The 27,746-nt window shown below is 57.5% G+C and overlaps 1 protein-coding gene across 2 annotated transcripts in view; it reads left to right on the forward strand.

Moving 5' to 3' along the window:
- RNF144A (ring finger protein 144A) overlaps positions 1–26,476 on the forward strand; it is a 59,677-nt gene extending 33,201 nt beyond the window's left edge. Inside the window, exons 2-8 of one of the 2 annotated variants that reach the window (XM_087823318.1) lie at positions 5,595–5,740; positions 9,441–9,545; positions 9,666–9,726; positions 13,928–14,135; positions 16,640–16,787; positions 19,707–19,796; positions 22,581–26,476. In XM_087823318.1, the coding sequence (XP_087679444.1) occupies positions 5,606–5,740; positions 9,441–9,545; positions 9,666–9,726; positions 13,928–14,135; positions 16,640–16,787; positions 19,707–19,796; positions 22,581–22,712 (879 nt within the window). In that variant the 5' untranslated portion in view covers positions 5,595–5,605 and the 3' untranslated portion in view covers positions 22,713–26,476. The remainder of the gene's footprint in view (positions 1–5,594; positions 5,741–9,440; positions 9,546–9,665; positions 9,727–13,927; positions 14,136–16,639; positions 16,788–19,706; positions 19,797–22,580) is intronic. The other variant, XM_087823317.1, reaches the window with a different exon arrangement.
- Positions 26,477–27,746: the final 1,270 nt, after the last annotated feature.

The raw sequence follows: 27,746 nt of genomic DNA on the forward strand, positions 1-27,746 counted from the left end.
TGGGAGTGAAGAACAGGGTGGACTTAGCGGTTCTGTTATTTTTGGTGCCATAATTTTATACTAACGATCCTCAAGTGGCCCAGAGTTTGCATCCTTGAGATCACGTAGTCCCCTTAGGCCCATTATTACTTCAGCAACTCGTCCTTCCCCGAAACAGACTTCCTCCAGGGCCACTCCTGTCTGTCCCCATGACTGAGGGCTGGGCGCCCAGGGACGCGCGCAGGTCCTGGGAGTGAAGCCCCGGCTGTCAGCGCGCTGGAAACAAGCACGCTTTCCAGACGCGCGTGCTTGCTGCTCCCAGCAGGCGCGCCTCCTGCCCTGGAAGACGCCTGCTCCCAGGCCGGGGGTGGCGTTTTCTGGGGTAATTGGAGGTGCGCATCTCCCTTTTCCTGCAGGACTGGTTGCGTCAGTGTATTTGATGACACTCGAGTCCCTCAGGGTGGGCTTGGAACAAAGCTCCGGGCTCAGGAAACGGAGGACCTGGGTCTGCAGCTGGAGCCCTGGCCCTGTGTGTCCGGGGCGCTCCTGCCGTCCCTGTGAATATCCTTAGGTCAGAGCTCTGTTTCTGCACCGTGGGGATCCCCGCCGGCATGTCGGAGCTGATTTTGAGTAAGTTTGCGGTTTGGTTTCTTGTCTGCTGGAGCTCCCCGCGTTGTCTAGCTGAGGGATGGAGAGGGGGTGGGTGAGGTACTGGGACAAAGGGGGGCCCGGAGGGGTTGGCAGCAGTGCCCCGGCCACGTTTCTCCATCGTGACGTTGGTTCCTCTCTCTCATCTGCACTTGGGTCTCCCCAGCCGGGATCAGGAAGGACAGAGATCGGAGTGGCCGCAGTGTCCTCTGCGTCCCTGTGGGAATGACTTCTGGGATGGTGGGGAGGGGTTTGGACGTGCGGGCTAAGGAACCTGGGAGACAGAGGTCTCTGACCTGGGCGGGGTGGAGCTGTGGCCGGTGGACCCTTCCTGACCTCCTGGTCTTGGTGCTCCCCTTAGCCAGTGGTCTTCAGTCATGTCCAAGGACACACTGACGACCTAGAGCGGTGGGGAGACCCGACAGGGAGGGCAGACTATTCCTGGTTATTGAACAGTCTCCGGCACTGGCCGTGGGAACACCGAGGGGCTGTCTGTGTGGTTACGACCCGTCTTCTCCTCGGGGCGTTGAGCACCGGGTGGATGTCAGCATCTTCGCCGACTGAGTGATCGGTCATCGCTGTCACCAGGCCACCCAGTGGCTCCGTCCAGATCAGCTCTGCCCTCGACCCACCCTCGGTGTTTTGTGTCCGGTTACTGGTGCTGCATTCCACGTCGGGTGTCCTCAGTGACAGCTCCTCCTGGCCTGGGAGGTGATCGGGAAGTGAGAAAGCACACGCGGCCCCACTGAGCGTGTCGGCGGCTCTTTCCTCAATGGATCTGTTAAAGCTGGTTCCGTGCAGAGTGAGCTCAGACAGCCGGTGTCCTCGCTGTCTGTGGGCCGGCCTTTGTTCATCGGGTCTGCGCCTCCCGCCCCTGTGAGCTCTGAGTGTGGGGCCTGTTACTGCGGAATGAAGAGACCACCTCCTTCCTCCCTTCCTTCCTTCCTTCCTTCCTTCCTTCCTTCCTTCCTTCCTTCCTTCCTTCCTTCCTTCCTTCCTCCCTTCCTCCCTTCCTCCCTTCCTCCCTTCCTCCCTTCCTCCCTTCCTCCCTTCCTCCCTCCTCCCTCCCTCCCTCCCTCCCTCCCTCCCTCCCTCCCTCCCTCCCTCGCTCCTGCCTCCTCCCAGGACCTCGATGCTGTGGGGCTGTGTTGGTGACACCCTTTGGGCTGTGCCGTGCACCCTTCCTGGACCACCTCTGTGTCATCAGCATATGAAAATGCATAAGGAGCTTGGTGGTTAAAAATAAACACGCAAACCTGGCCAACTCTGCTTACTCCAGTATTCCTCATATTTTACTGTTACACTTCATAATGCATCTGGGGAAAACACTGACTTAAAATATTACTTGTTCTAGTCGAGTCTGCTTTGCAATAGGCTTGTTGAGGTTTAAATGAAGTCTGAAATTTAAAAAAACCTCTTTATTTGGGGGCACTTTAGACTTGATTCACTGTGGATTTAGCTTTAGATTAAGACTGGGAAGCTGGCGCAGGCATCACGTCCCCACGCAGCGGGGGGTCTGAGGTCCTGCCTGCCCCCCGCGCGCCGGCTGGTCAGCAGCGCTGTGGGCCCGAGCAGGCTGCCTCCTCCTCTCTGTGCCTCGGTTTCCTCGCTTGTGAAACTGATATAATAGCAAAGATTAAAATGCAGCCCTGGCCGGTTTGGCTCAGTGGTTAGAGCGTCAGCCCGAGGACTGATGGGTCCCGGGTTCGATTCCAGCCAAGGGCACGTACCTGGGTTGCAGGCTCGATTCCCGCCCCAGGTGTGCGGGAGACAATCAGTCGATGAGTCTCTCACCTGGACGTCTCTCTCTCTTTCTCCCCCTTCCACTCTCTCTGAAAAGCAATGAAAAAATATCCTCAGGTGAGGGTTTAAAAAAAAAAAGATTAACGTGCAGATGAATGAAAAAGCGTATGAAAGTGATAACCTAATGCCGGATGCACGTGAAGCCACCACGTGCTGTGTGTATACGGATGTAGATCAGTGGTTGTCAGACGTCGCTGTGGGTGACAAGCCCCGTGAGGCCGGAGCAAACACGGATGGCTGTGTCCCCCCTCCCCGAGTTTCTGATTTGGTAGGTCTGTGTACAGCAAGTCCTCAGGCCTCGCCCATCCTCCAGTTTCGGGGAGCACACGTTGAGAACCACGGACAGACAGGCCATGGAGACTTGGACACGGGGGACAGCTGAGGGCTCCGAGGAAGCGGGGAGACCAGGGACTGCTGCAGGGCGTGGGGGGATTTGGACGAGTGGTGAGGAAGGGGAAGGGGGCTTGGCTGGGGAAGGAACGCGGGTGGTGCTCGGCTGGCTTCCAGAGAGCAGGGGCTTCTTGGAGGTCATGGGGGGCAAAGGGAGGCCGTGGCTGGCCGGCAGCTGCTTTCCTGTCCTTTGCTTCCTTTGCAGGGGTGAAGGCGGGGAGGAGGGGGACCCCCAGAGGTCCACGGCCCGCAGCCCGGGGTCGGGGTGGTTCTGGCCCAGCAGCCCCCTTTGCCTTGTGGTAACCTGTGGACCGCCTCCCTCCAGCCCGTGCTGGACTCTCGCCCTCGCGTCTGCCTGCGTGTCCACGCAACGCCAGCCCGCGCTGAACGAGCGGCTGGTCTCCGACCCTCCTGACTTGCTTGCATTGAATGGCACTGAGAACCGACCAGATGTTCTTAAAATAGTTTGTTGTTTCACAAGACTTGACATTCCCATTAGGGAAACAAAGACTGTTTTTTCTCTCGTTGTGCATTGTGATTCTCTTAGCAAATTCCTGTTTCCAGTTCGCAGCTGCTCGGTGTTTACGAAGTCAGGCTCGGCCCATCCTGTGTGTAGGAGGGTCCGTGATGGGCTCAGACGATAGACACGTTTTTGGGGTAAAATATGTCCTGTAGTCGTCAGCATTCGAGCTGTGACTTTGGGCGCATCTCGTGGAGTATCTGCCCTGGAGGAGAGAGCACTGAGGTGGTGCCTGGAAGAAGGATCTGGCCCGTGTCAGGAGAAGGTCACGGCCGGGCCCGAGGGGCAGGGCCGGTCCTTGCCCGGGGCAGCGGGAGCCACACTGTCTCAAGGTCAGGTGGAAATCGCTGCCCAGTAAGAAAGGAAGCGGGGGGTCGAGCCCGCGATGTGTGCTAAGGGTCACTTCTCCGCAGAGGCCGTAAACAGGAAAGGGAGCCCGGCTCAGAAGCTGGGGAGAGTGACTGCTTGACAGCCACGACCCCACGCGGTCCCCAGCGACAGGCCCCGGTCTGTGAGTGGGACTCGCGGTGGGCGTGGGCTCCACGGGCTCCGGGTGGAAGGGCCGAGCCCTGGCTTTCTGCCCTTCTGAATCCCGTCTCGGGCCGCATCCAGCCTGGCACCCGCTGCACAGCGGAGATAAAGCCAGAGGCTCTGGAAACTTCGTTTGCTGCTTCCAGAGATGACGACCGTCAGCTCGAGTGTCCTCAGAGACTGAGTTGCGAGCGCGTTCCTCTGCTCGCCAGTGTTCCCCCCCCTTTCGCCCGTGTGCGCCGGTGCCCGGGCCCTCGGCCCCGACAGGTAGTGGCTCGCGCTTCCAGGCAGGTGGGAGGCCCCGGGAATGCTAAGCTTGTTCTCACTCCCGGCAGCGAGTGTACGTGGGCGGTGAGGGTGCGCCGGGTGTCACAGGAGGGAAGAAACCGAAACTCGTAGACGTTATGTCATTTCTCCAAAATCGTACACCAAGGGGCTGGACAGGCGGCTGACCCCAGGTCTGCTTGATTCCAGAGTGTGGTCCGTTTACCTGCCCCCGGGGCCGTGAGAATCCGACCCCAGGCCTTTCCGACACAGCCAGCAGCCGCCCCGAGCTCTCACATGGGGAAGCCCGTTGGCAGCCACTGTCCCCTGGGGGACACTTCCAGTCTCGGGTGACCTCGGGCCCTCAGGGGAAGGTGGGCGATCCTCTTTACCAGGTGCCTGGGGCACAGTTCCCCCAGAGTCGCATCATGGAGCTCTTTCCGTGGCAAAGGGTGCTCGTGGATTGGGTCTGAAGACCCAGAGCGGGAACCGTGTCCAAGGTCCTAGGGCTGTGCTGTGCTGAGTACATCTGGCCGTTGGCTCGCGTTTTGTTTTCTCTTTGTCTGTGTGTCGTGAGTCTGTCATTATGGACACAACCCTCTGCTGTGGGCGTGAAGTGGGCCGAGGCAGACCTTCCCCCCACGGCCTCGAGAGCCAGCAGGGAGGGCGGGGGTCTCCCGCATCCAAACCATTGCGCTGGTTGGGTCCGAGAGCAGGTCAGGGAGGAAGGAGATCGCCTTACCTGAATCCATGTGGATCCCGAGGTTCCGACAGCAGGCACGCAGGGACCGGGCGGCCAGGGATTTCATCTGAAGTCGGAACTGAGTCTCACCCTGCTCTGAGCTTGGGAACAGGGGGTGCTGGTGTCATAAAGCACTTACTTGCCTGTGGCAGGTACATGGTACCTGTCCTAAGGCTTAAACAAAGCTCGTAAAGGTTCAAGAGTGAGAATTTCTATCTCTAGATGCAGGAATGTGTTCCTTCAACCGACAGACAGTTACTGAGAGGCTTCTGTGGGTCGGACCTGGACTGGGAATTGGGGGTGCCCACCTTCCCCGAGTTCCCTGAGCAGCACGCAGTGGGAAAGGGTGTCCCCTGTGTCCCCCGAGCAGCATGCAGTGGGACTCTGCGTGATAAAAGCAGCTCTAGACAATACACGCTCTCGGGGGAACACAGACTGCGGTGGGTAGGGGGTGGCAGAGATGGTGTCGTGAGGATGGGAGTGGAGATCCCCCCACCGCTGGGTGTTGGGTGTCTGTGACACACCAGGCCCAGAGTGAGCAGACCTGCTGAAGACCCGACCTTCCTAAAGCTACATTTTAGGGGATCAGCCAGGATGTAAGGAGGCAGCAGGCTCGGGCTGTTATTGAGGGTTGGGGACCACTGGGCAGGAGGTGTGATCCCCCCTCGGCTCTGGCAGAGGGCTGAGGGGGCTGACTGGCTGTCCTCTCTCTTCCAGACTGCTCTGCCATGACCACGGCGTGGTACCGGCCCACGTGGGACCTGGCCCTGGACCCGCTGGTGTCCTGCAAGCTGTGTCTGGGGGAGTACCCGGTGGAGCAGATGACCACCCTGGCCCAGTGCCGCTGCATCTTCTGCACGCTGGTGGGTGTGTGCGGAGGAAACTTCTGTTGAAGAGAATTTCAGGATGAGGCTTGGCTTTCATTTTTACCGACACCGAGCTAACTTCAGACCTCATTTTGCTAGTGGCGGGTCTCCCTTCTGAGGCCTCCCCGTGCGTATTGGAGGGATCCCGTACGTCACCCCTGTCCCCAGGTGGAACTCCGTCACAGGTGCTCCTGGTGCAGACGCCACTAGTACAACAGAATCCCGGGAGCCCACGGTGCAGCCAAGAAAAGCTGCCTGTGGCCCGTGGCCTGTGGTCTCCTTTCCGGAGGGGAGGCTGTCCCACGCCTCATTTCAGTGAAGCAGTTGCGTGTTTGAGATCCTGACAGCGCTCACCTGGTGGGTGCGCTCAGCTGGAATATCGAGCTACCTGTCAGTTTGTGCTGGTTTAGTACTAAACCAGAATGTGCGCATCTTGAAATCACAATTAAATCCTCGTAAGATGGAGCTTTATTTGGGGCCAGGTGATTTGCTCTTAATGATGATGGGACTTCTATTTCTATCCTGCCAAACTCAGACCCAAACATTAAACTCATCCAAAAGGGAAAATCAGGTGGAGTTTACTTTCAGTTCATCTCATTTAATTTTCCTTCCCTTTCAAAGAATGAAAAAAAGTCCAAAAAAGAAAGACCCATTTTCTTTAAATTAAAAAAAAACACACCAAAGAATACTCTTTTGATTTTAGCTGCTACACGTGGACCACTCGGGTGGCCTGCTGGGGACTGAAATGTTTGGGTCATGACCTACCACCAGACAGCCTTCCCTGCCCCATAGCAGGAGACGAGCTCTCTATTCTTGCCCACGTTTCGGGGACCTCGTTTCATCTGCCTGGGGCTCTCCTCCTGGTGGCAGCACACTTGGTGTTACCATCTCCGTTTATAAATAATTGGAGACGGAGCTTCGGGGACATTCAAGTCTCCGTCTTCTGGCTGTGCCGGGCTCGGCGCTCCTAGGGGCAGAATCTGGACCGCCCCCCCCCGGTCCCTGGTTTGGGGAGAGCTAGTCAGTGAAGCTCAGAGGCCTGGAGGTCAGTGTGTAGCTGACGGCCAGGAAGCGAGCCTCAGAGCCCCAGGACAGGGACTGGAACCCGGAGGACAGGACACCCTTTGACATTTTTCTGAGGTGAGAAGGCTGGGAGGAGAGCGCCCTGGGACGTGGAGAGATGGGCCTCTGCCCACTGGCACAGGAAGGGGCTCCTTTCCCTTCCTAGAGGGCGAGAGAGGGAGGCGGAGCAGGTCCCCCCCCATTAACTAATTAGCTTCCTGCAAAAAGCCTCCCTCCCACCCACTCGAGAGAGTCCCCTCTGCCCTGGTGCCCTGGGGCCAGTTTGCTGCCTCTCAGTCACCTGCTGTCCCAGAGGGATGACCTCGGTGACCTGGATTTGTCTTTGTCCCCTAGACTAGTCCACTCAGTCAGGCCTGTTTAACAGGCTTGCATTGTTTGTTGTTTGGGTTTTCTGTTTCTAGAGAATTGTAGTAAAAATAAATACCTGACTCTAATTCAGTCAAACGCTTAATTTAAGTCAGGGCCCTGAAAGGGGAAAATGGCCCTGTTTTCTCAAAGAGGGGCTGCCCGAGGACTGAGAGGCAGCGGGACAGTTGTGACTTTTCTCATGATCATTTTTGAGGAGTTATAATGCCACAGGCGGTTCCCTCTCTCTCGAGCTCAGGGCAGCGGGAGGGGAAGGAGGCCCCTGCGTGATGGGCGGGGGTGGGGGTGGGGGGTGTCGCCTCCAGTTCTCTTGCTCCTTGCATTGAAATGGGATAATTATCTATTAAAGGCCCTTCAGAAAGCGCTTAGCAAAGACTTAGCAAAGGGCCGAGGGCTGCTCAGGAGGCACCTCCGTGCCATGCCCTAGGTCAGGGGCAGAGGGCTTCCCTCAAGCACCCCGATCCAGCGCCTTCCTCCCCCAGAAAGAGACCTGGGACCCATAGTCTCCCTGGTTTGTGCATTTGACTCTCCAGCCCAAAGCTGACCCCCTGTTGTCTTCCCGAGGCTTGAGTCAGTCCTGTCACAGTGAGGGTCCCAGAACCTGCTCCAGTATCGGAAAGGTACCCAAATGGGTGCAGGAATCCATCTCCCTCACCCCTCTGATTCTTCAGATATCAAACAAACAAGCAGACCTCTCGGTGTCTCCATTCGGTGGAGTGATGACACCTCACAAGATTCTCCTGGTTTGGTTGGTGGCTGACAGGTACAGTGGTCACCACAGAGCCTGGTGCCTTGACAGCCTTTGATCACCGATCGCTGTGATTGATCAGACGGCAGGGAAACACTCGCACCTGCTCTGTGCCGCGTCTTCATTCTTACACGAGCTTCTCCCTTCGCCCATTTCTTAGCTTTTTGCCATTAGATCAGAAAACACAGCTGTGAGCCAGCCAGGTCCACTTTATATCGGGACAAAGATGGGCTTGTTTTCCAAGCTGCACGGTCAGACACGGACCTGCGTCTCTCTCTGTGTTGTAAACAGATCGACGTCCCAGAACAGTCACTTTGTAAACTGTGCCGCTGCCTGGGATGGCGGAGTGTCGCTCCTGGGTCGTCAGACGCCCTGCTTGTCACATGCAGGTTCTTGGACAATGATGTTCAGAGTCCTCGGTGTCCCCTGGGTGTACATGTCCCACCAGCTTTAACTGCTGTGTTCTGCTTCTCGGGGCATATAAACCCTCTGACACTATGTACCGTTCTGCATGGTGTTCTGAGTGTTCCCAGCATTTTACGGGTTCACAGCATTCCAGTGTCCCCCTGAAACCTGATGTAGACAGTTATAGAGAGTAAAATAATCTGCTTGTGGCTAAGGTCTAATTTTTTTGGCATATGATGTAAGAAACAGATCACACAGATAGGCAGCAGATGGCATCAGCCACTGTTTACTCTGCAGGTGCTGTGTGCTGGGCATGCCCCAGGTGCTTTTACAGTCTTTCTTTCTGTCTCAAAAATCCACCAAGACAGATGTCCCCGTTTTGTCGTCGAGGAAGCTGTGGCCAAACTCGTCAAGGACCCATCGCCTGTAGTTTCTGCCTAGAAAGACGGGGATTCCATGAGTCTGTCCAGCTCCAAAGACTGTGGTCTCTTTCTTCCCCCGTGTTGCTCATGTGCCACTTTTCATGGGGTCTTCCAGACTCTTTCTCTTGCATAAAATTCTTAACAACTGCTCTGTGAGTTGGTTCAGCCGCCCCACACCGCAGAGGGGGCCAGTGAGGCTGAGGGAGAGCAACGGGCTTGTTCTGAGCATGGAGCTGCTCGGAGCTGCAGCTGACGTCAGGGGAGGCCCGGCCAGTGACAGTCACCAGGCCCTCGTATCGAAACGGATGAGACGTTTTTGGAGGTAGAGGCTTAGTAACGTTGTGAGGCCATCATGAAACAATGGGCACCAACGTGCGGTTGAGGAGGGTGACCCCGGCCCTCCCTCCCCACCTGCCCCCTTGCTGGAGGCTTGCTGGCCCTGTGTCTGCTGGGGCTGAAGCAGGCATCTGCCCGCGGCCCGAGGCCTGTGCACCGGCCTGCAGCCCCTGGCTCCCGGGGCCCCGTTCATATTCAGTGAGCGACTGAAGCCTCTTATTTGGTGGTAGCTGTGGGCTCCGTGGTGAACACGCAAACACTCTTTTCTATGCATCACTGTTCCTTTAACCTCGAGGCAGTGCCGCTGTTGACAGGTGCTTCTCTGTTTTCGTTTCAGTGCCTGAAGCAATACGTGGAGCTCTTGATCAAGGAAGGATTGGAAACTGCCATTAGCTGCCCGGATGCTGCCTGCCCGAAGCAGGGCCACCTGCAGGAGCACGAGGCACGGCCGGAGCCCCCGGGGCCGGGGCGGGCGCTGGCCGGGCGCGGGCTCTGCCCCGGCTGACCGCGCACCGTGCCCTAGCCTCAGCCTGTGACACTCCTCGTGTGTTCTCTCCCTCAGATCGAGTGCATGGTCGCGGCCGAAATTATGCAGAGATACAAAAAGCTGCAGTTTGAAAGAGGTAGGCGCCCCTGCGACGAGCCAGTTACGGTGCCTGTGACAGCATCCGGGTGATTGGGGGGCATGTTTCCTTTGGGTAGGATTGGGCGTCATTTGGCTACAGCGGGGAAAAGGGGCGGGAGTTCTGGCAGTCGGCCGTCAGTCTGACCTCTGACGAGCCGAGTTGGAAGGCCCGTGGGATCCACGTGGTGGCAGGAAAGAGCTAATGACAACAATCGTCGGGAGGGATGTGGGCTGAGGGGCTGGGACCCTCCGGAGCATTGTTCCTCAGCCAGGTTAAGGCCCAGCAGTTTGAGGGCGAAACTTTCAGACCTGCGCTGAACGTAGGAGAGGCGGGCATGGCGGGAGGCCTGAGGCTAAGACGGGAGTGTGACCAGCGCCTTCCACCCGAAGCGTGGCCTTCCCCTGCACTCACTGTCCCGCTCCTGAGGCCTGGACTCCCAAGTGCTGTCTTATCTCCGTAAGTTTACAACAAACAGCCCTTCAAGGTCGTCCTGTCTGTTAAACTGACACCCCAGAGGCTAACGGACGCACCCTGATTTCCATCTCTAGTGGGGGGTGGGATGGGGGTGGACTGGAGCCCTTCCCAGTGCCTGCCCTGCCCTCCTGGCTGGCGCCCAGCCTGCCCTGACCCAGGTTCTCCAGGACCAGGGGGTGGAGGAGCTGTGACAGTGATAACAGTGTTTGTGAGATGACCTTGCAAGTGTCACAACATTGCAGTGTCAGGGCAGGGCCTTATCTTTGCTCTCTGACGTAGGTCCTACCACAGGGATTTAAAGATTCTGTGGATTCCCCTTGGCCTCGTTTATGTGTTTATGTCCTGGGCCTCGGGCTCCTCTGAAGGGGGGCGGGATGACTGACATGTGTAGCGGATGCTCCTTTTGAAAACTTGGTTGTGAACATGCCCAAGTCTAAAACTCCTACCTCGGTTTGTAACCACTGAGGTCCGCTCTCCTGACCTCGATGGGCTCTCAGGTCCTTGTCCACATCAGGCGTCCGCTCCCGAGATCCAGCCCCGGCTCTGGGTGTACAGGAAAACCGTCCAGATGGGGGTGAATGCAGAGTAGGCCAGAGGGGTCCAGATGGGGGTGAATGCAGAGTAGGCCAGAGGGGTCCAGGTGGGGGTGAATGCAGAGTAGGCCAGCGGGGTCCAGATGGGGGTGAATGCAGAGTAGGCCAGCGGGGTCCAGATGGGGGTGAATGAAGCATAAGCCAGAGGGGTCCAGATGAGGGTAAATGCAGAGTAAGCCAGAGGGGTCCAGATGGGGGTGAATGCGGATTAGGCCAGAGGGGTCCAGATGGGGGTAAATGCAGAATAGGCCAGAGGAAAGAGTCAGGAGTCTCCTGTTCAGCTAAATGTGAAACATTTTCTAGTGTGTGATTTTTAAAAGAAATACTAAAGATATTTCCTCTTGAGGATTACTTCCCCCCCAAAAAGGAGTGTGACGCCAACTTAAAAAAACAAAAACATTGGCTTTTGATGGCATTAAAATTTCCTTTCAAGAGCTTGTTTATTTAAACGGCATCTATCATTTGGTTTTGACAGTCTGTAACTTAACTGTGATGCTGTGCGGTACACAAGTCAGTGTGTGGAGCTATAAAAGTGATTAATTTGGATTCCTGAGACTTTCAGGCTCTTCGGAAAACATTTTCCAGGGAGAATCTGGACAGAAAGTGGCGGTTATTTGGGTTCTAAGAAAATGAACTCTCTGTGACATCGAGTTTGATGTAAAAGGGCAGCCGGGTGAATGTCCTTCCTAATCATGGTAGCTGTTATTTCTCCAGTACTTCGGCTTTAGTCAAAGAGGTTTTGTTTCTTTTGCATAAGAAGGAAGCCAACTTGACTCAGGTTAAAAAAAACACATCTGTCTAACCTATTACTTTAAAATGTTTTGTTAACATTACAGTTAAAAGCCAACACAAATGGGCTCAGACTTACTATGACTAAAGACCTGTCTGAATGAAATGCTAACATGTTAGAGATACAATGTAGCCATTGATTATGCCCAGTCGCCCAGCAGGTTTGGAGATAGGATCAGAAAACACGTTCTGTTTCTTTTTCTTTGCCATGTGGTCCGCGGAGGATGCCCTGGGAGAAAACTCAGGGGGTTCCATGGTTTTCTGAGAACATTTATATCCCCAGGTATCCCGTGGCTGGTTTAAGTTGCCAAGGCCGTCTCCGTTGGTTTAGAGTGCCCCGCCTGATGGTGATAGGAACCCGAGGGGTCTCACTGGAGCCGCGTGGTCCCTTTGGGCTCCCGGGCAGACCAGCACTAACTCGGTGTGAAGTTGGAATTCTGTCCATGTGCTGTATGATGTTGGACATGCAGCACCCATATCGCCTGCAGGGCCCTTCCTGGGTGTGTGCACCTGGGGCGCCCCCGGGGTGCTGGGCAGAGCTGGGCTCAGGCTCCGCACACACCAGCAGGGAGGGTGGACAGGGCTGCTAGGTACCCTGCAGGACTTTAATTCCCGAAGAGGATGTGGGGACGTCTCCTCTGACACTGAGACCTTCCCAGGACCCCCCCCCCCAGCACCCAGCCTAAGCATCCCTCCCTCCTGTCCCCTGTCCCCTCAGCTCAGGCCAGCAGGCAGCTGCCCCAGGCGCTGTTCCCTGAGGCAAAGGCCAAATTTTCCCATAAAGCCACCTCCTGGGATCCTAGGAAAGCAGGATTGAAACCATGAACTACTAATAATTACGCTCATTCACTCGCTGTGAGCGTGAAGTTACATTGTTACGGTGAGGATCACTGCGAGAGTAGCCGTTTTCCTGAATCCCAGAGTCCTTTATACCGTCAAGTCCTTCTCAGTCTCCTGCCAGGCCAACCAATCAGATAGTTTTATGCCATTGATTGATTCACCTTAAAAAAAGAAAGGCAGAGGGGAGAGTTAGATTAGATCAGTAGTTGGCCAACCATGACCAGTGGGACAAATCCACCCGGCCCCCGGCCCGGTCTTGTTAATAAAGTTTTACTGGAACGCCATTTATGGGTCACCGTGGCTGCTCCAGCCCCAGAGCGGAGCAGCTGGACAGAGTCCGAGGGCCCTCAGAGGCTGGACTCTCACCGTCTGCCCTTCACAGAAACGTTTGCCCGCCCCTGGAGTCGACCATCTGATGGTTCACACGCTTGCTCCTGGAGGGCTGGACCTGGCTTCCTCGGTGACCTGGGTAACGTGGCAAACACACGTGTCCCGTGGCAGCCTGCGGGGTGCAGCCACGTCCAGCTCCAGCCCGTGCAGACCACAGCGAGGGCAGGCCCCGTTTCTGATGTGGGTGAGCTGGGCGGCCTGGCTGGCGGCCGGCCACACGGCTCAGGAGCTTGTGAGCCCTTCGCTGCTGTCCAAGTGTCCCAGAAAATGCAGTTGTCTTAGGTTACTTCCCAGGGCGGCCCTGCTGGAGAGCCGAGAAGCTCGCGGCCTGCTTGCCGGCCGTGAAAGCAGCCCCGTGGTGCTCTGGCGGGATCCAGTGTCCCAAGGTTTCCTGTGGGCCTGAGTCACCCTGCAGAATGGGGAAATGAGACCCAAAACCAGGCTCACAGGGCGGGAGGGGGAGCTCAGACCCATTGTCTAAAGAAGTGAGGCTCTGAGCCGGGGTGTGAAGCAGCAGCAGCCTCGGGGTGTCCTGTTTTCCAAACCAACTTCCTAACTAATTTCACTCAGGCCGGCTCCTTAGCAACTTGAGGTCCGCGGGATGGGAACCTGGACATCACAGAGGAGTCAGCTAGTGGCTGAGGTTCAGGTTGGGGAGGGAGATGGTCTCAGGTGGATGGGCCCTGGATGAGAGGAAGCCAGCCCCTCTCCCTCTTCTGAGGGCCGTCCCAGGGTCCCCGCGTGCCTCACTCCGGGCCGGGCTGTGGGGCTCCCAGACACGGCATAGGCCTGCCTCAGAAACCTGTGTCCCGGGGCAGGCACACGGGCAGGCGGTGCCCGGACGACGGCGTACAGGCTCTCGGAGGACCAGCAGGACCGCCCAGTGGCCACGGGCGTGTTGGGTGCAGGTGGCAGCGTCCCTAAGGGACTCCAGGGGTGTGTGGAGTGGGGTCGGAGGCGGGCAATGCCTGGAGAGGAGGAGATGGAACCGGATGGGCACCTCGTCCTGTGTTGACTGGCCATTCTCAAGGTTAAAATGTGAGGCGCTGTGTCCGAGAGCCCCTAGGGCCCTCGTCTGCAGTCTGACCTGTCCCCCTTGTCCCCTGTGCCAGAGGTGCTCCTGGACCCCTGCCGGACGTGGTGCCCGGCGTCCACCTGCCAGGCTGTGTGCCAGCTCCAGGAGATGGGGCTCCAGACACCCCAGCTGGTGCAGTGCAAGGCCTGCTCCATGGAATTCTGCTCCGCCTGCAAAGCCAGCTGGCACCCCGGCCAGGGCTGCCCGGAGACCATGCCCATCACCTTCCTGCCCGGGGAAAACAGGTAGGCTCCCAGCCCAGGGGCAGGGCTGGGGGGGGAGGGAGGGGAGGGCGTGTCCTCCCTAAAGGTGCCACGGGCACCAGTCCTTTCTCTGGAGTCCCTTTCACGCCTGGGCCGGTTGGTTTGCTCACTCCTTTATTTTTCAGACCTGATTATGGGGCAGACACCGTGCAGGGCCCTGGAAACACACGGGCGCGTAGGAAACGCCGCACTCTGTCCAGAAAGACAGACGTAGGGACAGTTCATTCCTGGGAAGGGCTCTGTGTCCTGATTTTTCCCAGACTCCATTGTTGAGCATGACCCGAAACGGGGGACAGGAGCAGGACAGGAGAAGTAGGTAGACGGTGGTTCTGAGTAGGAAAGATCCCCAGCAACCGGTTCCCGTGGCCACGTCTCCCGGAAGGTCGAGCCATCAGTCGCAGCTCTGTTCCTGCCCTCCTGTCCCTTCCTGTCCCCCCGTCTCCTGGTCCCTCAGCTGGGTGCCCTGGTGGGCACTGTGTCTCCATTCTTTAAACCTTAAAATTTGGTAGGTTGAACCATAAGAAACTGATAATATTCAGCTTTTTGTTGTTTTTGTCGTAAAAATGTGCAACGGCAAACGGTTCAGTTCAATAGAGTTGACCTTACACCTGTGGAGACCACGTTTCTAATAAACAAACTTCCACCATCTGCCCCAAGGTGTGGTCACCAACTGTTCCCCGCCTTCTTCTCTCCCCTTCCTGCTGTGCCCACCCCACTCCCCACAGCTGGACCCTCACAGCCACCCTCTCGGCATCCCTGGGACACCCCCCTCCTTGGTCCTGTGAGCACATCGGTGCCTGAGCCGGGAATGCCCATCTGTGCCCCCTCCTGTTCCTGGGACTCCTTGTCACCCTTGGAGCCTGGCTCATATCCCCTCCTTTGTTCAGCTTCCCAGTTCCCAGGGCAGAGCTGGTGACCCCACCCTCTGTGTCCCCGCTGGGAGATCACGAGTGTTGATTACAGTGCCAGACATATTGTGCTTTAGTTCATCTGTTTAAGTGGCTGACTCCTCCTGACGCCGTGGCCTGCGCTTGGGTTGAACTCTGTCACCCCAGATCTTGGCATACAGCAGGCATGCCCCCCCCCCCCGAGAGGTGTGCTATCCTAGTTTGCCGCAGTCCTCACCACTCCCTCTTGTCTCCCTGGTCCTGAGGCTGACTGCCAGGTGTCATTATTAACGGAGTGTACACTCAGCTGTTTTCCCCTAATAGAGTATTTTTTGAAAGCTAAATCTCCCCTTCACCCCTGATCCCCAGCAGCACCCGGCCAGCTCTGCTCACGGACCTTATGTCTGACTCTTAAAGACATTAAGACACGTAGACGGTGATAAGCTGCCGAAGGCTCCTATCTGCCTTCCTTAATCTGAGTTTATAGTGATGATAACCTGAAATGTAATCCAGGTGCCGGGAAATGTCAGAGCCATTGTCTAATCCAGGTAGATTTCTCTGCAGGCCCCAATGCACCAGAACTTACATAGTTTAGCCATTTCTATTTGAACGAGTCTCCTGGGGAGACGCTCCCCAAGAATGCTGCCTGTGTGTGTGGCATTTCCTTCAAAACCGCTGTGAGCCCCGTGAGAAAATCGGTCCCTTACTCTGAGGTCGCACCTTCAAACCACAGCAGGGTGACCTGACCTGAGAGCCAGCCTTGGTCCTGCGGTTGGCGCCTGAAGACTCTGTGTCTGCAGAAACCAGCTTTGCTCCAGGAGCCACGGGAGCGTTTGTGCAGAGCCAGCCGGGCCGGGCCACGTGCTCGCGCGCACGCCTGAGCCACCTCAGCAGCACAGGGTGGGCGTCGTCGGGTCCTCCGCTGAGTGCCTGTGACCTGTTTGCGGGAGCGCAGAGCACGGCCGCGCTTCCCAGGCACCTGGCGCTCGCCGGCTGCCGTGCCCTGCGGTTCGCGGGCACCTTCTCCCTCGCTCGCCCGAGGAGGCGGCTGAGGCTCCAGTCGGTGATTACGCCGCGAGTCCGTAGACGAGCCAGCACTTGACCCCGGGCTTAGGGGGTCGTGCTGACCCCTGCCAGCCCAGCCGGACGTCCCGGGAAGACGGGTCTGGGCAGACAAACCAGGGAGAGCTAACCCAGCTGTCGGTGTGGGTTTGTGACATTTATTTTTCTCTGAAAGTGGTAAAGCGATAAAAACGATCAGCTCCTTGGAAAGCGTACAAATGCGTGAATCGGGACATGAAACTGGACCGTAACCCCGTTTCTCAGAGGCCTTCCCCTGAGCCTTTCGTCCCGTGTTGTTTGCTTGTCTGTCCCTGTATCTAAATTTAGATGGCGCTACAATCGCTCTTTTCCCCCAAATTGAACTGACGGATCCACAGTTTTTCGGTGACTGTTTTCCGGAGTCTTCCTGTCTTTGATTTCATTTTATCTCGTTTAATAACAAGCGGTCCGGGTCCCCCCGGGTGAGCCCGTGCTCCTGGCACAGGCGACAGCCCCCGGGCCCTGAGCGTGGGGCCCTGACGGGACTTCTCCCCGCAGCTCGGGGTTCAGGCTGGAGGAGGGCGAGGCGCCCATCAAACGCTGCCCCAAGTGCAAGGTCTACATCGAGCGGGACGAGGGCTGCGCCCAGATGATGTGCAGGAACTGCAAGCACGCCTTCTGCTGGTACTGCCTGGAGTCGCTCGACGTGAGTACCCCCAGCCCGCCGCCCGCCGCGTCCCGCCAGCGCCGAGGGCCCGGGCGGTGGCAGCCCTTTCCCGGGGGCCCAGACCAGAGGAGGCCCCTTAGGGCCTTAGGCTGTATACAGGGTGTCCTCAAAAATGTGTACACACTTTGAGTAATTGTTAATCCCAGTGGCTTAAATCGGCACATGAGTGCTCAGTTGTTAAACTGTGTGTATGTTTTGGGGGACACCCGTATGGTGTCTGTATAATTTTGCACTTCACTGCATTCTGATGGTTTTAGGAAACCGATCACTAAATGATGTTCTGTTATGTGGTATCTGGCGGTTCCCTGCTCCTTGTAACTTTTCCTGAAGGGGAAGGAAGGGAAAAGCCAGTTTTCTGCCTGTCATCAGATGCCCTCGAAGGTATTTTCAGGGAAGTCTCGTAAATGGATGTTGACAGGTGCCGTCCTTGTCTGCCGCTCTGTCCCCGCTTCCCCGATGGAGCCACGGTCCTGGGAGGCCAGCCCTGCCGGTGGCCCCTCTGAACACAGCTGTCCCTCTGCTCTGGGGCCTGTGTCCCAGTCGGTTCTAACCAGGGTCCACCCGGGGACATATGGAACTTCTCTGAACAACAGGAAGGGAAACAACAGTCCCTATTACAAAAACCCGCCTCGGCTCCCGGCAGGTCCCGGGCAGTGAGGCCCCACGGCTTCATCAGGAAGCTCACGGTCACGGTGAAATCCTTTATGCACTGGAGCAGCAGGGTGCTGCTGGCGGGAGGGGAGAGGCGCTGTTTAAACCAGCGTCCCCGAGTTCAGGAAGCCTGTCCTGAGTGTCCCAGCTCCGCTCCAGGCGGCGGCCGGCAAAGTCCGGACGTGGGGAAGCGGCCGATCCACGTGGAGGGGCTCCTAACGCCCGATAGCACGGTCCTGGGTCCAGTGGAGGGTGCAGAGGTCCATGGGTGTAATGTCCCCTGGCTGCCCTGGTCCCGGCTGGTTGGGGGTGATGACAGCTCAGGGAGGGTGGAGGCAGCGAGCGTTAGCGACCAGGAGGAGAGAAGAGAGCAGAAGGCGGGGAGGAAGAGCATGCGGAGTGCAGGCCCGAGCGTGGCCGGACGTGAACTCGGGGCCGCGAGGAGGGTCTGGGTACCGGGCCCACAGGGTTGGCTCCAGCATGAGGGCCCTGCCTCCCACCACTGTCCGGCCCCTGGGCTGGATCAGGACGGACTTGGGGGGGGAGGGTTGAGCTGGGCCCCACCCCAGACCTCTGGGCCCAGGAACTGGCGTTTTCCATAAATTCTGCTGGTGACTCGTGTGCGGCTGGGTTTGCCCATCGCTGTGAGCGGAGGTCACTGGAGACGTTTCAGCGGGATCGTGCAACGCGATTTGGTGTGCGTTTCGGAAAACAACTTGGAAAACTGTTGAGAGCCTGTGGGCAGGACTTGGCCGTAGGCAGCCTGGGAAAAGGAGAGATGCAAGTGAAAGACAGGTTGCAGAGGCCTGTGGGGCTAACGCGGCGTTGAGGGGCGCGTAGCTGCACCTGACTGTGGGCTGTTCCGAGCCAGCACTCGCCCGTGTGACCGGCTACTTTTCCGTCATGACCGGTCAGCAAGGTGCTTAAAATTACTTAAATTAATGTAAGTGCAGACACCAGTTACCTCGTGACCGGTTGGCGAGGTGTTAAGGTTTCTGGGAGGTGAGAGCTCACGGCGGACACAGGTCCTCAGCAACAGCTTCACACAGGCGAAGGTCGGCCGCAGGAGGTTCGGTTCCTCTCTCCCTCTGCGGCGTCCCCCACGGGGTCTGGTGAGGGCTGGGGCGGGTGGTGGCAGCTGGGGCTTCTGACGTCCCTCCAAGGCTTCTCGCTCCCACCCCAGAAAATCAGGCTTCCCGATGCGCCGCTGAGCGTTCAGGCTCCAGGAGGTGGGCCGACAAGCTCAGCACACCCATGGCCAGTGCCGTTCCCAGGGGAAGGAGAGGAGGGTCCCTGGCTGCAGCTGCCCCGTGTGCTCCCGGCCTGGGATTTTAGGGGCGAGACAACAGCCACTGTGTCCCGTCTCCCTGGCGCTCGGGAGAATGGCCTGCTGTCCTCTCAGACTCCCCAGGCCTGTGATAGTCACTGTTCTCAGAAAGAGGCTGTCTGTTCACACCCCCATCAAAGGGATAACAGCCAGCAGCCCCTCCTCTGTGCTACTTACTGAGCCTCTCTTTTTATGGATAAATGGGGGGATGGCACCTCCCGTTCACGGAGGGGCGGGGCTTGGGTCTAGGAAACCCGTTAGCACGCTCGGTCGGTACTACTTGGGGTTTGGGGTGACAAGTGCTGGGCCCGGAACTTGAACGGATTGGTGTCCTGGAGGGGAACCTGACCATCTGGTGGAGGGTTAGGGTGGGCGGTGAGAGCCCCGGAGGGGGCGGGGCAGCTGTCGCCCTGAGAGCCGGAGGGCGCTACTGCCCCCTTCTGGACAGTCGGAGAAATTGCAGAGGCTGCTTCCCAGCTGGTTCAAGGCGATGGGACCCTGGCGAAGGTCTGAGCGGAGAGGAAGCTTTCCAGGAGAGGTCTGCACCGATCGAGGCGCGTGGCCAGGGAGAAAGGGAACCTTCGTGTCCAGGAATAATCCAGCCTGCAGGAGAGGGAGACACGGGGGCCAGGGACTCCGGGGGACAAAGCTAGGCCAGGGCCAGGTGCCTCCAATCGATTTGATCTCGATTCTCTCTTTCCTCCAAAATCTAGCGCCGCTGGGCCCAGGGCGAGGTTGGGATCTGGGGCGGGCAGCCTGGAGTGGCAGGAGTCCCGTGCGACGGGGTTTGCTCGCGCTCACCTGTCACACACTGTCTTCAGGTCCCCAGGGACCTTGGGCTTAAAGAAGGGCCCAGGACCCAGGACCCAGGACCCAGGACCCAGGTGCTAACCCCGCCCTGCCCTTCTCTTGCCTCGCAGGACGACTTCCTGCTCATCCACTACGACAAAGGACCCTGCCGGAACAAGCTGGGCCACTCCCGGGCGTCCGTGATCTGGCATCGGACACAGGTAGGGGACGCACCTGGACCTGGACCTCGGGAAGAGAGCATGTACGTGTATGAGTGCCTGTGTGCATGTGCACACATGTGTGGGTGGTTTCCCGGAGACTTGCCCATTGGTTGGAGGTCTGCCAGCCGTGTGGTCCTCTATGCCGTGCAGGGGACAAGAGCAGGGCCTGATCTGGGGTTGGCTCCTTTCTGTGGCACCAATCCTTGCGCGATGGCAATTTCACGCTGCCAGCGTGATGCCACTGAGTGCAGAATTGGGAAGAGACTCGGGAGCCGGCCCCCGCACACATGACACAGCCCTGGGTCCCTCGCCCCAGCAGGTGCTCGGCCCATGTCGATGCCACAGTCGAATGCCAGGTTGCAGTGGCTGAAGGTGTTCCGTTCACCTTACTGTGTCTTTGACTCTGGCGCAGTTTCCACGTCCTGGAACATGTTTTGTTCAAGACCCTCCCGGGGCAGAAGATTCTGAATGTGGCCATTCCATCCACCTGGGTGGTTCACTCCATAGATGAGCGTTAGGGTGGGAGAGGCACTGGGCTGAGACACTCGGTCTCAGTGGTTGGCTGTTCCTTTACATCGGGGTTCGCCGTGGGAGTGTCGTTGTTACTCTGTGATTCCCCGGGAGCCCGGGACTGCTCCCCGTCTGCCTCCCACAGTGTAGTCTGTGCCTGCGACGTATTTATAACGTGCCCGCTGGCTGGCTGTTTCTGTCCTGTGGTATCTGCTGCCTCTCTCGCTCTTTACTGTGGCTACTTGCTTCCTCCTGGTAGTACCTGCCTCCTCCCGCCCGCACTTGGCCAGAGATGGGTAACCCAGCTTATCAGGGGCGTGCAGAAAACAGACAGGGTACACTAAGGTGGTGATGACCTGGCCGGGAGTGTGAGCGTTCGGTCATGTTCGGGTACGTGTCTGAGTCCCTGGCCCCTCCAGGACTAACGGTTTGTTCCAGGTAGTTGAAGTTGTTCAGGAGCGCGCCTTCCCCACCAGGTGAAAACACCTTCCTGTGCGTTTTTATGTTTTCTGAGATACCGGTGTGCCCGTGATTTCCACGAAGTGTGATCAGAACTCACAGTGGGTAGTTCACCCATTGATGTTCGGACCAGCGCTGGCTGGGCAGAAAGCTTGGATTCTTAGCATCGGCACAACCTAATTTACAGACGCAGGGCAGTGTGTGTGCCTGTGTGGGATGGTGTCAGGAGGAAATCTAAGTCGGGGTACGTTTCCTTTCACGCATCTGGGATGCTGCAGTATCCCAGAGCTTAGCATAGTCCTTGGAGGTCTTTTACCTTGTTTTTTATTTTATAATTGAGAAAACTGAGGCCCAGGGAGAGGTAAACACACTGAGTCAGACTTAGAGCCACGGGCTATGCATTTGTGTAATCATCCCTCTGAGCACCGGGTGGGGCCGTAACGCCACCCTCGGATCTCCATCCTGGGCTCCCCGCGCCTGGGGAGGGAGGCAGCTGGTGGAGGAGACTGACCAGTCTAAGTGCAGAGTCCAGGCCTCTGAGCAGCCTCACTGCCGGATCTGGATGCCAGCATGTCCACACTGGAGGCTTGTTGCTTTCAGCACTTTCTCATACCCAGGGGCCAACGTATGTGTTAAAATTAAGTTAACGTGCTGGGTTTTAATCTCCGGGAAAATGCAGGTCTGGCCACTCCCGGATGCTCCGTGCCCCTACCTGTCCTGCTGTCCCATCGGGGACACCTTATCGCAGCCTTTCCTGTTTGCTGACCACTTCCTCTCCTTATAGTCGTAGCCACCTCCCTTTGAAAACAAACCCTCCTTCTCCCTAGGGCTCCCTTTACACCGAGAGCCCGACGGCAGGTTTTGTTAATCGCATTGTTGTAGCTGATTAAATTGTGGCTCTTTCCACCAGGCTGGCTGTTCCTCGAGGGCCAACATCTGAAGTGCCTCTGTATTTGCAACACCTAGTACAGTGTCTAGCTCAGGGCAAGCTTGTGGGTTAATTAGATGTATAAATGGATGGATGTTTGGGTGCTTAGATGGAAGGAGGGAGGGGAAGAGAAGTGAAAATAAGGAAAAAGGAAAGATGGGAAGAGGTGTGAGGGGAAGAAAGAGAAGGGAAGGAATTATGGGTGGTTGGTGGATGGATGGATGATGGTGGATGGATGGATGGATGGATGATGGATGGATGATGGGTGGATGGATGGATGTGGATGGATGATGGGTGGATGGATGGATGGATGGATGTGGATGGATGATGGGTGGATGGATGGATGGATGGATGTGGATGGATGGATGGATGATGGATGGATGATGGGTGGATGGATGGATGATGGATGTGGATGGATGGATGGATGATTGATGGATGATGAATGGATGGATGATGAGTGGATTGATGAATAGGTTGGTGGATGAAGGGATGGATGAGTATATGGATGGATGATGAGTGGGTGGAAAGATGGATGGGTGAGTGGATGGAGATGATAAATGGATGGGTGGATGTCATATAGGTAATGGATGTGTGGATGGATGGATAGATGGATATTGTATGGATAACGGATGGATGGATGTTGCATGGATAATGGATGGATGGATAAATGGATGGATGGATGGATGTTGCATGGATAACGGATGGATAAATGGATGGATGGATGTTGCATGGATAATGGATGGATGGATAAATGGATGGATGCTGATGGATGGGAGGATGAGGTGTAGGTGTGTAATGGATGGGTGGGGTGGTTGATGTTCTATACTTTAGCTGTGGCACCTACAGACCAGCCACCTCACCCTCAGCTCCTGTGCTTCCTCTTGCAGGTCGTGGGCATTTTTGCTGGATTTGGGCTCCTGCTCTTGGTGGCCTCGCCCTTCCTGCTCCTGGCCACTCCCTTTGTCCTGTGCTGCAAGTGCAAGTGCAGTAACGGCGACGACGACCCGTTACCCACCTAGAGGAAGGCGCAATGCTGGAGCCAGGTCCCGGCCTCCGGGGAGCGCGGCTCTCCCCCACCCCTCCCCACCATCCCCCTCACTAAACGTCTTTCTTGCCTTATGTGCCCCATTGAGCTTCAGTGTCACGCCGGATGCCGTCATTTCAGGGACGCTGTCGGAACGTTTGCCGAGGCCCCAGCGGAGTCCCCAAGGCCTGGGGGGCGGGGCTGGTGTGAACAGGGCAGGTCCTGCCCAAGGTCCCTGCAGACCGGCCAGGGGAGGTGCTCCCTGCGGCCAGAGAGCAGGAAGGTCCCCTGGTTGCCTGAGATCTTCTCTTGCAAACGTCGTCACCTCCTCCTTGGCCTCAAGGTGGCGCCGAGCTGCCGAGAGAGTCTGAGGACTGCGGCTCCCTCCAGACAGAAGCCCGTTGCCCTGGCTCCAGAGAAGCCCCGTTTTTCACTGTTTTATTGCTAGTGGCGTTTAGTAAAATCCTTTTCAGAAGGCATTCTTCCCTTCCCCACGGGGCAGGGAAAATTCAACAAGGTGCACCTGAACCATCCTATGCCTTTCGGAAACGCGCATTTTCAGAAGCTTCTGAAAGGACGTTCTGGCTCGGCCACCCTTCCGGAGACCCCGAAAGCCCTACGCGCCCCCGTGTTCTTCCCGAGACTGTGAGGACTGAAGGCCGCCGTAGCTGTGCACCGTCACCACCGTGGTCCCGCGTGGTCGCGTTTCTCTGAAAATACGGATGCGTCTGAAGGAGCGCCCCCTCCCGAGGTCTGCCCCCCGTTTTTCCTCGCTGAGCCAGTCGGCTCCTGGGCTCCTCCCGTCTCCCCCGGGTGTCCGCAGATATTTTCAGTGTCTTCAGAAACCAGGTTGCTTCTCTCGGAAGTCGTTTTGCGGGAAGTCTCCCTGGTTTGGCCTCTGTCTTCTCAAGCAGACAGTAGGTAGAAAACAGGGCCCTTGGTCCTCAGAGGCGGCCCGGGGGCTGGGGAGGCACCTTCTGGGGTGTCCCCCGTTTTTTTCAGTGACCCCGCTATTCTGCAGGAACCGTCCTTCTCACAGAGCTCCGAGCCCTGGCGCTCACCACCCTGCCGCCGCTGAAACCCTTCCATCTGCGGGTCGTTGCGACTGGGGACTTTACCACTCTGTCCCTTGCGGGCTGCGTGTGGCTGTTACCATGGCAACAGAATGCTCGGCTCCATGACACAGGCCACCCGGTCGGTTAACTCTGACAGGCGGGGAAGCCGGAGTCTGCAGAGAGCTGGGGTCAGCGTGGCGTTGAAATGCAGTGGATGGACTGCGTCGAACTCGGGACTTCCGAGAAGAGCGGGAAGGCAGACGATGTCGATCCATTGCCCTGGAACTTTTTACCTGTTTTTATTGACTTTACAGAGGGAGGGGGAGAGAGAGAAACATCAGTGACGAGAGAGTCATCGATCAGCTGCCTCCTGCGTGCCCCCTGCTGGGGATTGTGCCCACGACCCGGGCATGTGCCCTGACCGGGAATCGAACCGGCCACCTCTGGGCGCACGGGTGATGCCCAGCCAACTGAGCCACACCGGCCAGGGCTGCAGGGGAACTTTTTAAACTGATTAAGCATTTCACAGGGGACTAAATGGGGACAAACCCTGCCTTCCATCTCGGTTGTGTGCTTGTGGGGGGCACGTGTGATGGGGGGTTTGTATCTTTCACTTGTCCCTGTGTCTACACGTCAGGTCCTGGTTCGCCTCCCCGTGTGGAAACGTCTTCTTTATTTCTTAGCCTTTCATAGGTTAGAGGAAACAGGACCGCCTCACGCCTCGCCTCTGGCATTCGTTTCCGAGACAGGAGCCGTTTAGAAACCAGACCCTGTCAAAAATTTTCCTTATAATTGTAGCTTAAAAATTCAGTAACTAAATCAGAGCCCGCCTGAGACCGTCTCTTGGGCTGAGGCCTGGCAGTGAGTCTGTGTAGCTGGAGGGGGTGTGACAGGGCCTGGAGGTCGGGTGGCTTTGCTAAGAGGGTAACAACTCCGTAGGGCCTGAAGAAGCTGAGGCCTCACCTCGGGATGTGAGAACCCCTTTGTCTAGCCAGTGCCCTCTAAGATGTGTCTGGAAGGTAGCAGGCGCGTGGCCGTGTGTCCAGCGGTGCACGGGGGCCCTGCACCCCATCCTGGTCCATCCTGCCTGTACTGGCTTCGGCCCACTGCCCACTGCAGACTCTGTACAGTGACCCCCGTCCCCCGGGGTGGGGCCAGAGCCTCGAAAGGCTGCGTTCTCTGGGCAAAAGCTCCAGCCGCTTTGCTCCTAGTGGGTCGGCTGTCCATCTGTCCTGGAGGACTCGGTGGCCGCATCCCACCGATCTGTAGCCCCACCCTCCTGTGCCTTCACTGCTGACGGTTTCACGAGCACACGGTGTCACCCCATTAGGGACCGGAGATCGTGGGGCCGGCGGGAGCCAGTCGCACCTGCGTGTCCTGAGCTTCTGCATCAGTGAGGCCTCACTTGTCTCAGTGACGACAGAACTAAAACTGCCTGTTCCCCAGAAAGACATCAGCAGGATCGTCCTGAGGTCCTGTGTAACCTCATGGCCCCTCCTCCAGCGTCTTTCAGTCAGGAACGTCCCCCGTTGTCCACGGGGACCCCGCTGTCCGCAGGGATGCTGACCAGGCTTGATGTAAAGTGTCAGCCGAATGTGCGAGCAGGGCCCACCTTCGGATTTTAACCTGGCGGTCAGTCCCCGGTAAAACCTGGGGGGTCCCCCACCTAGCGGGTGGCGCCCTTCCTGTCTTCAGCACAGTTTGTCTTAAGTGACGATGACATTCCCTCTCCCAGACTGTTTCCACGGGGGCCCTCTGGAAGCACATGGGTGCGGATTCATTTCGAGGCCTTTCCGTGCTGGGGAGGAGGGAGGACCCGCCTTCCAGACCGACCGGGGCCGGGGGGCCCTGTGGACGCCCAGGCTGTCTCAGGCCCTTTGGAACCCGACCCCGCTGTGCGGCTGGACTGGACGTGTCCGATCTCAGGCTGGCTCCGCTGTGCGTCAGCCCGGCCAGCCGAGCCCCTCACTGCCGCTGTCACAGGAGCCCGTTGCCTCCAGACCAGGACCCACCGTGGTGTCCCCGTCGCCGAGGCTGAGTGAGGATCTGAGCGAAGGCAGGGCCTCCCTGGCGGCACAGACTCCTGTCCGCGTAGCCCCCCTCGGCCCCGGGGTGGCTGCCAGCGCCCACCCCTCCCGCTTCTCCGCGAAGGGGACAGACTCGCTCTGCTGCACGTGGTCCTGGAAAACTGGTTCGGGAGCCAGGCCGATTTCTGATCAGGGTCCAGGGCTCATGGGGAAAGGGGGTCTCAGATATGCGAGAAACACTTCAAGACGAGTTTAGCTTTTTTCACCTGAATTAAAAGTTAAACATTTCACAGACTAGAGGAGGACATGTCCCCTTGGCCATCTTTAAAATATTGGGTGTTAGAAAGAACCAGGGTGAGCTTTCTGTATAGTTCTCAGACTCTCGTTTATCAATAAATACCCCTTGTATATACAGACGTCGTAACGGATTCATCGAGGGAAAACATTCTGCATGAAGGTCTCATTACAAACATACCAAAGCTAGTTTATCCCTGGTCAGGAGCCCGAGCCCCGGTGGAAATAAAATGAGGGTGTGATGACTGGTGTTGCCAAAAATGCCAACTGGAGCGCGGGGCGGGCGTCGACTTGGCGTCACAGGCGCATGGGCACTGGGAGCGCCCGTGGCCCGGGGAAGCCACGCCCACGCCCCGGCCCCTGGGTCTGCGCCCTCCGGTCTCCCACGAATCCAGGGGCCCTCAGGTCGGGCGGGTGCCCACCACGCACCTCACTTTCCCTCCTCGGCCCACGGGCGTTTAAATCCTGTACAGAACGCGCGTGGGTGAGCCACGCGCTTGTACACGTGATGTATTTGACAAGCGGCGACGCGGGAGGTTTGCGTCTGGGTCGTGAGTGCACTGTGTGCCACGAACACTGTGATGTGCAGGAGGCCTGTCCGAATGCCTTTTCACGTGGCGTTTTGTACTTTGGAATCCTATGGAGAAGTGTGATTTGTAATTTCAATACACATTTTAAATGTATGGTGTCTTATGTAGTCTGTCCCCCCTTCGGAAGGGATTTCTTTTTAAAGATATTTTGGCTGGAATACAGGTTCATTTTGTAAATCCTGCCTGGCTGCGTCTTTTGTGTGTCCCACGTTCTTCGAGGGTGGCGGCCTGGAGATCCTGCAAGTGCTGACGGTGGGAGGTGGGTGGGAGACGTGACAGGGCGGCCGCGGGGCTGGGACAGGGCCATAGACCTGGAGGGGCACGTGCTCCGACCCCAGGAATCGAACCGTAGACCTCCTGGTTCATGGGCTGACGCTCACCCCACTGAGCCACACCAGCCCGGCCACGGGACAGTCCTCGTGGATTCTGGTTGGACCTCAGTTCCCTGAGCGGACCTGGAATGCGCGAGTAGCTCCAGAAAACACTGCTGAGTAAAAAAGCTCTTAAGCAAAATAAATCTACATGCGTGTGTGTGACAGTGAAGACGGGCAGGAACCGTTACCTGCAGGGCCGGCGGGTGGGGCAGGACGGATTTCCCCGCACGCGCCCCGGGGGAGGTTACTCGGAAGTGATCTCACCGCGTGCGGGGTTCCTGGGGTTTGGCCACAGCACCTCCTCTGGAGATTCCGTTCCAGTTGGATCCAAGGTCCTGAAAGATCCTTGTGAGCCCCCGAGGGGAGACGGCAAAACTCCAAACCCCCTCACTCTGCTCCCCGAAACATTTCCAGGGACAAGAGAATGGCGGCACCTATTTCTGTCCACAACTAATGCATTGTTGGGGCACAGACTGTAAGATAAAACTGGGGTCCTTTTATTAACGACAAAGGCGCAATCAGCGCGCTAATGAAACTCGCAGGTGGTGCTGGGCTGGGAGTCCTCACAAACCCCGACTGGGAAAAGCAGACAGTGGAGACCCACAGGGGAGGGGCCTTACACAAAGCAAACCCCTGATTCTGCAGAACGCAGGCGAACGCACCTGTCCGGCGGCACCTGCACAGAAGGG

The sequence above is a fragment of the Miniopterus natalensis genome, chromosome 13 (assembly GCF_054644295.1).
Source record: "Miniopterus natalensis isolate mMinNat1 chromosome 13, mMinNat1.hap1, whole genome shotgun sequence".
Taxonomy (NCBI): Eukaryota; Metazoa; Chordata; class Mammalia; order Chiroptera; family Miniopteridae; genus Miniopterus; species Miniopterus natalensis.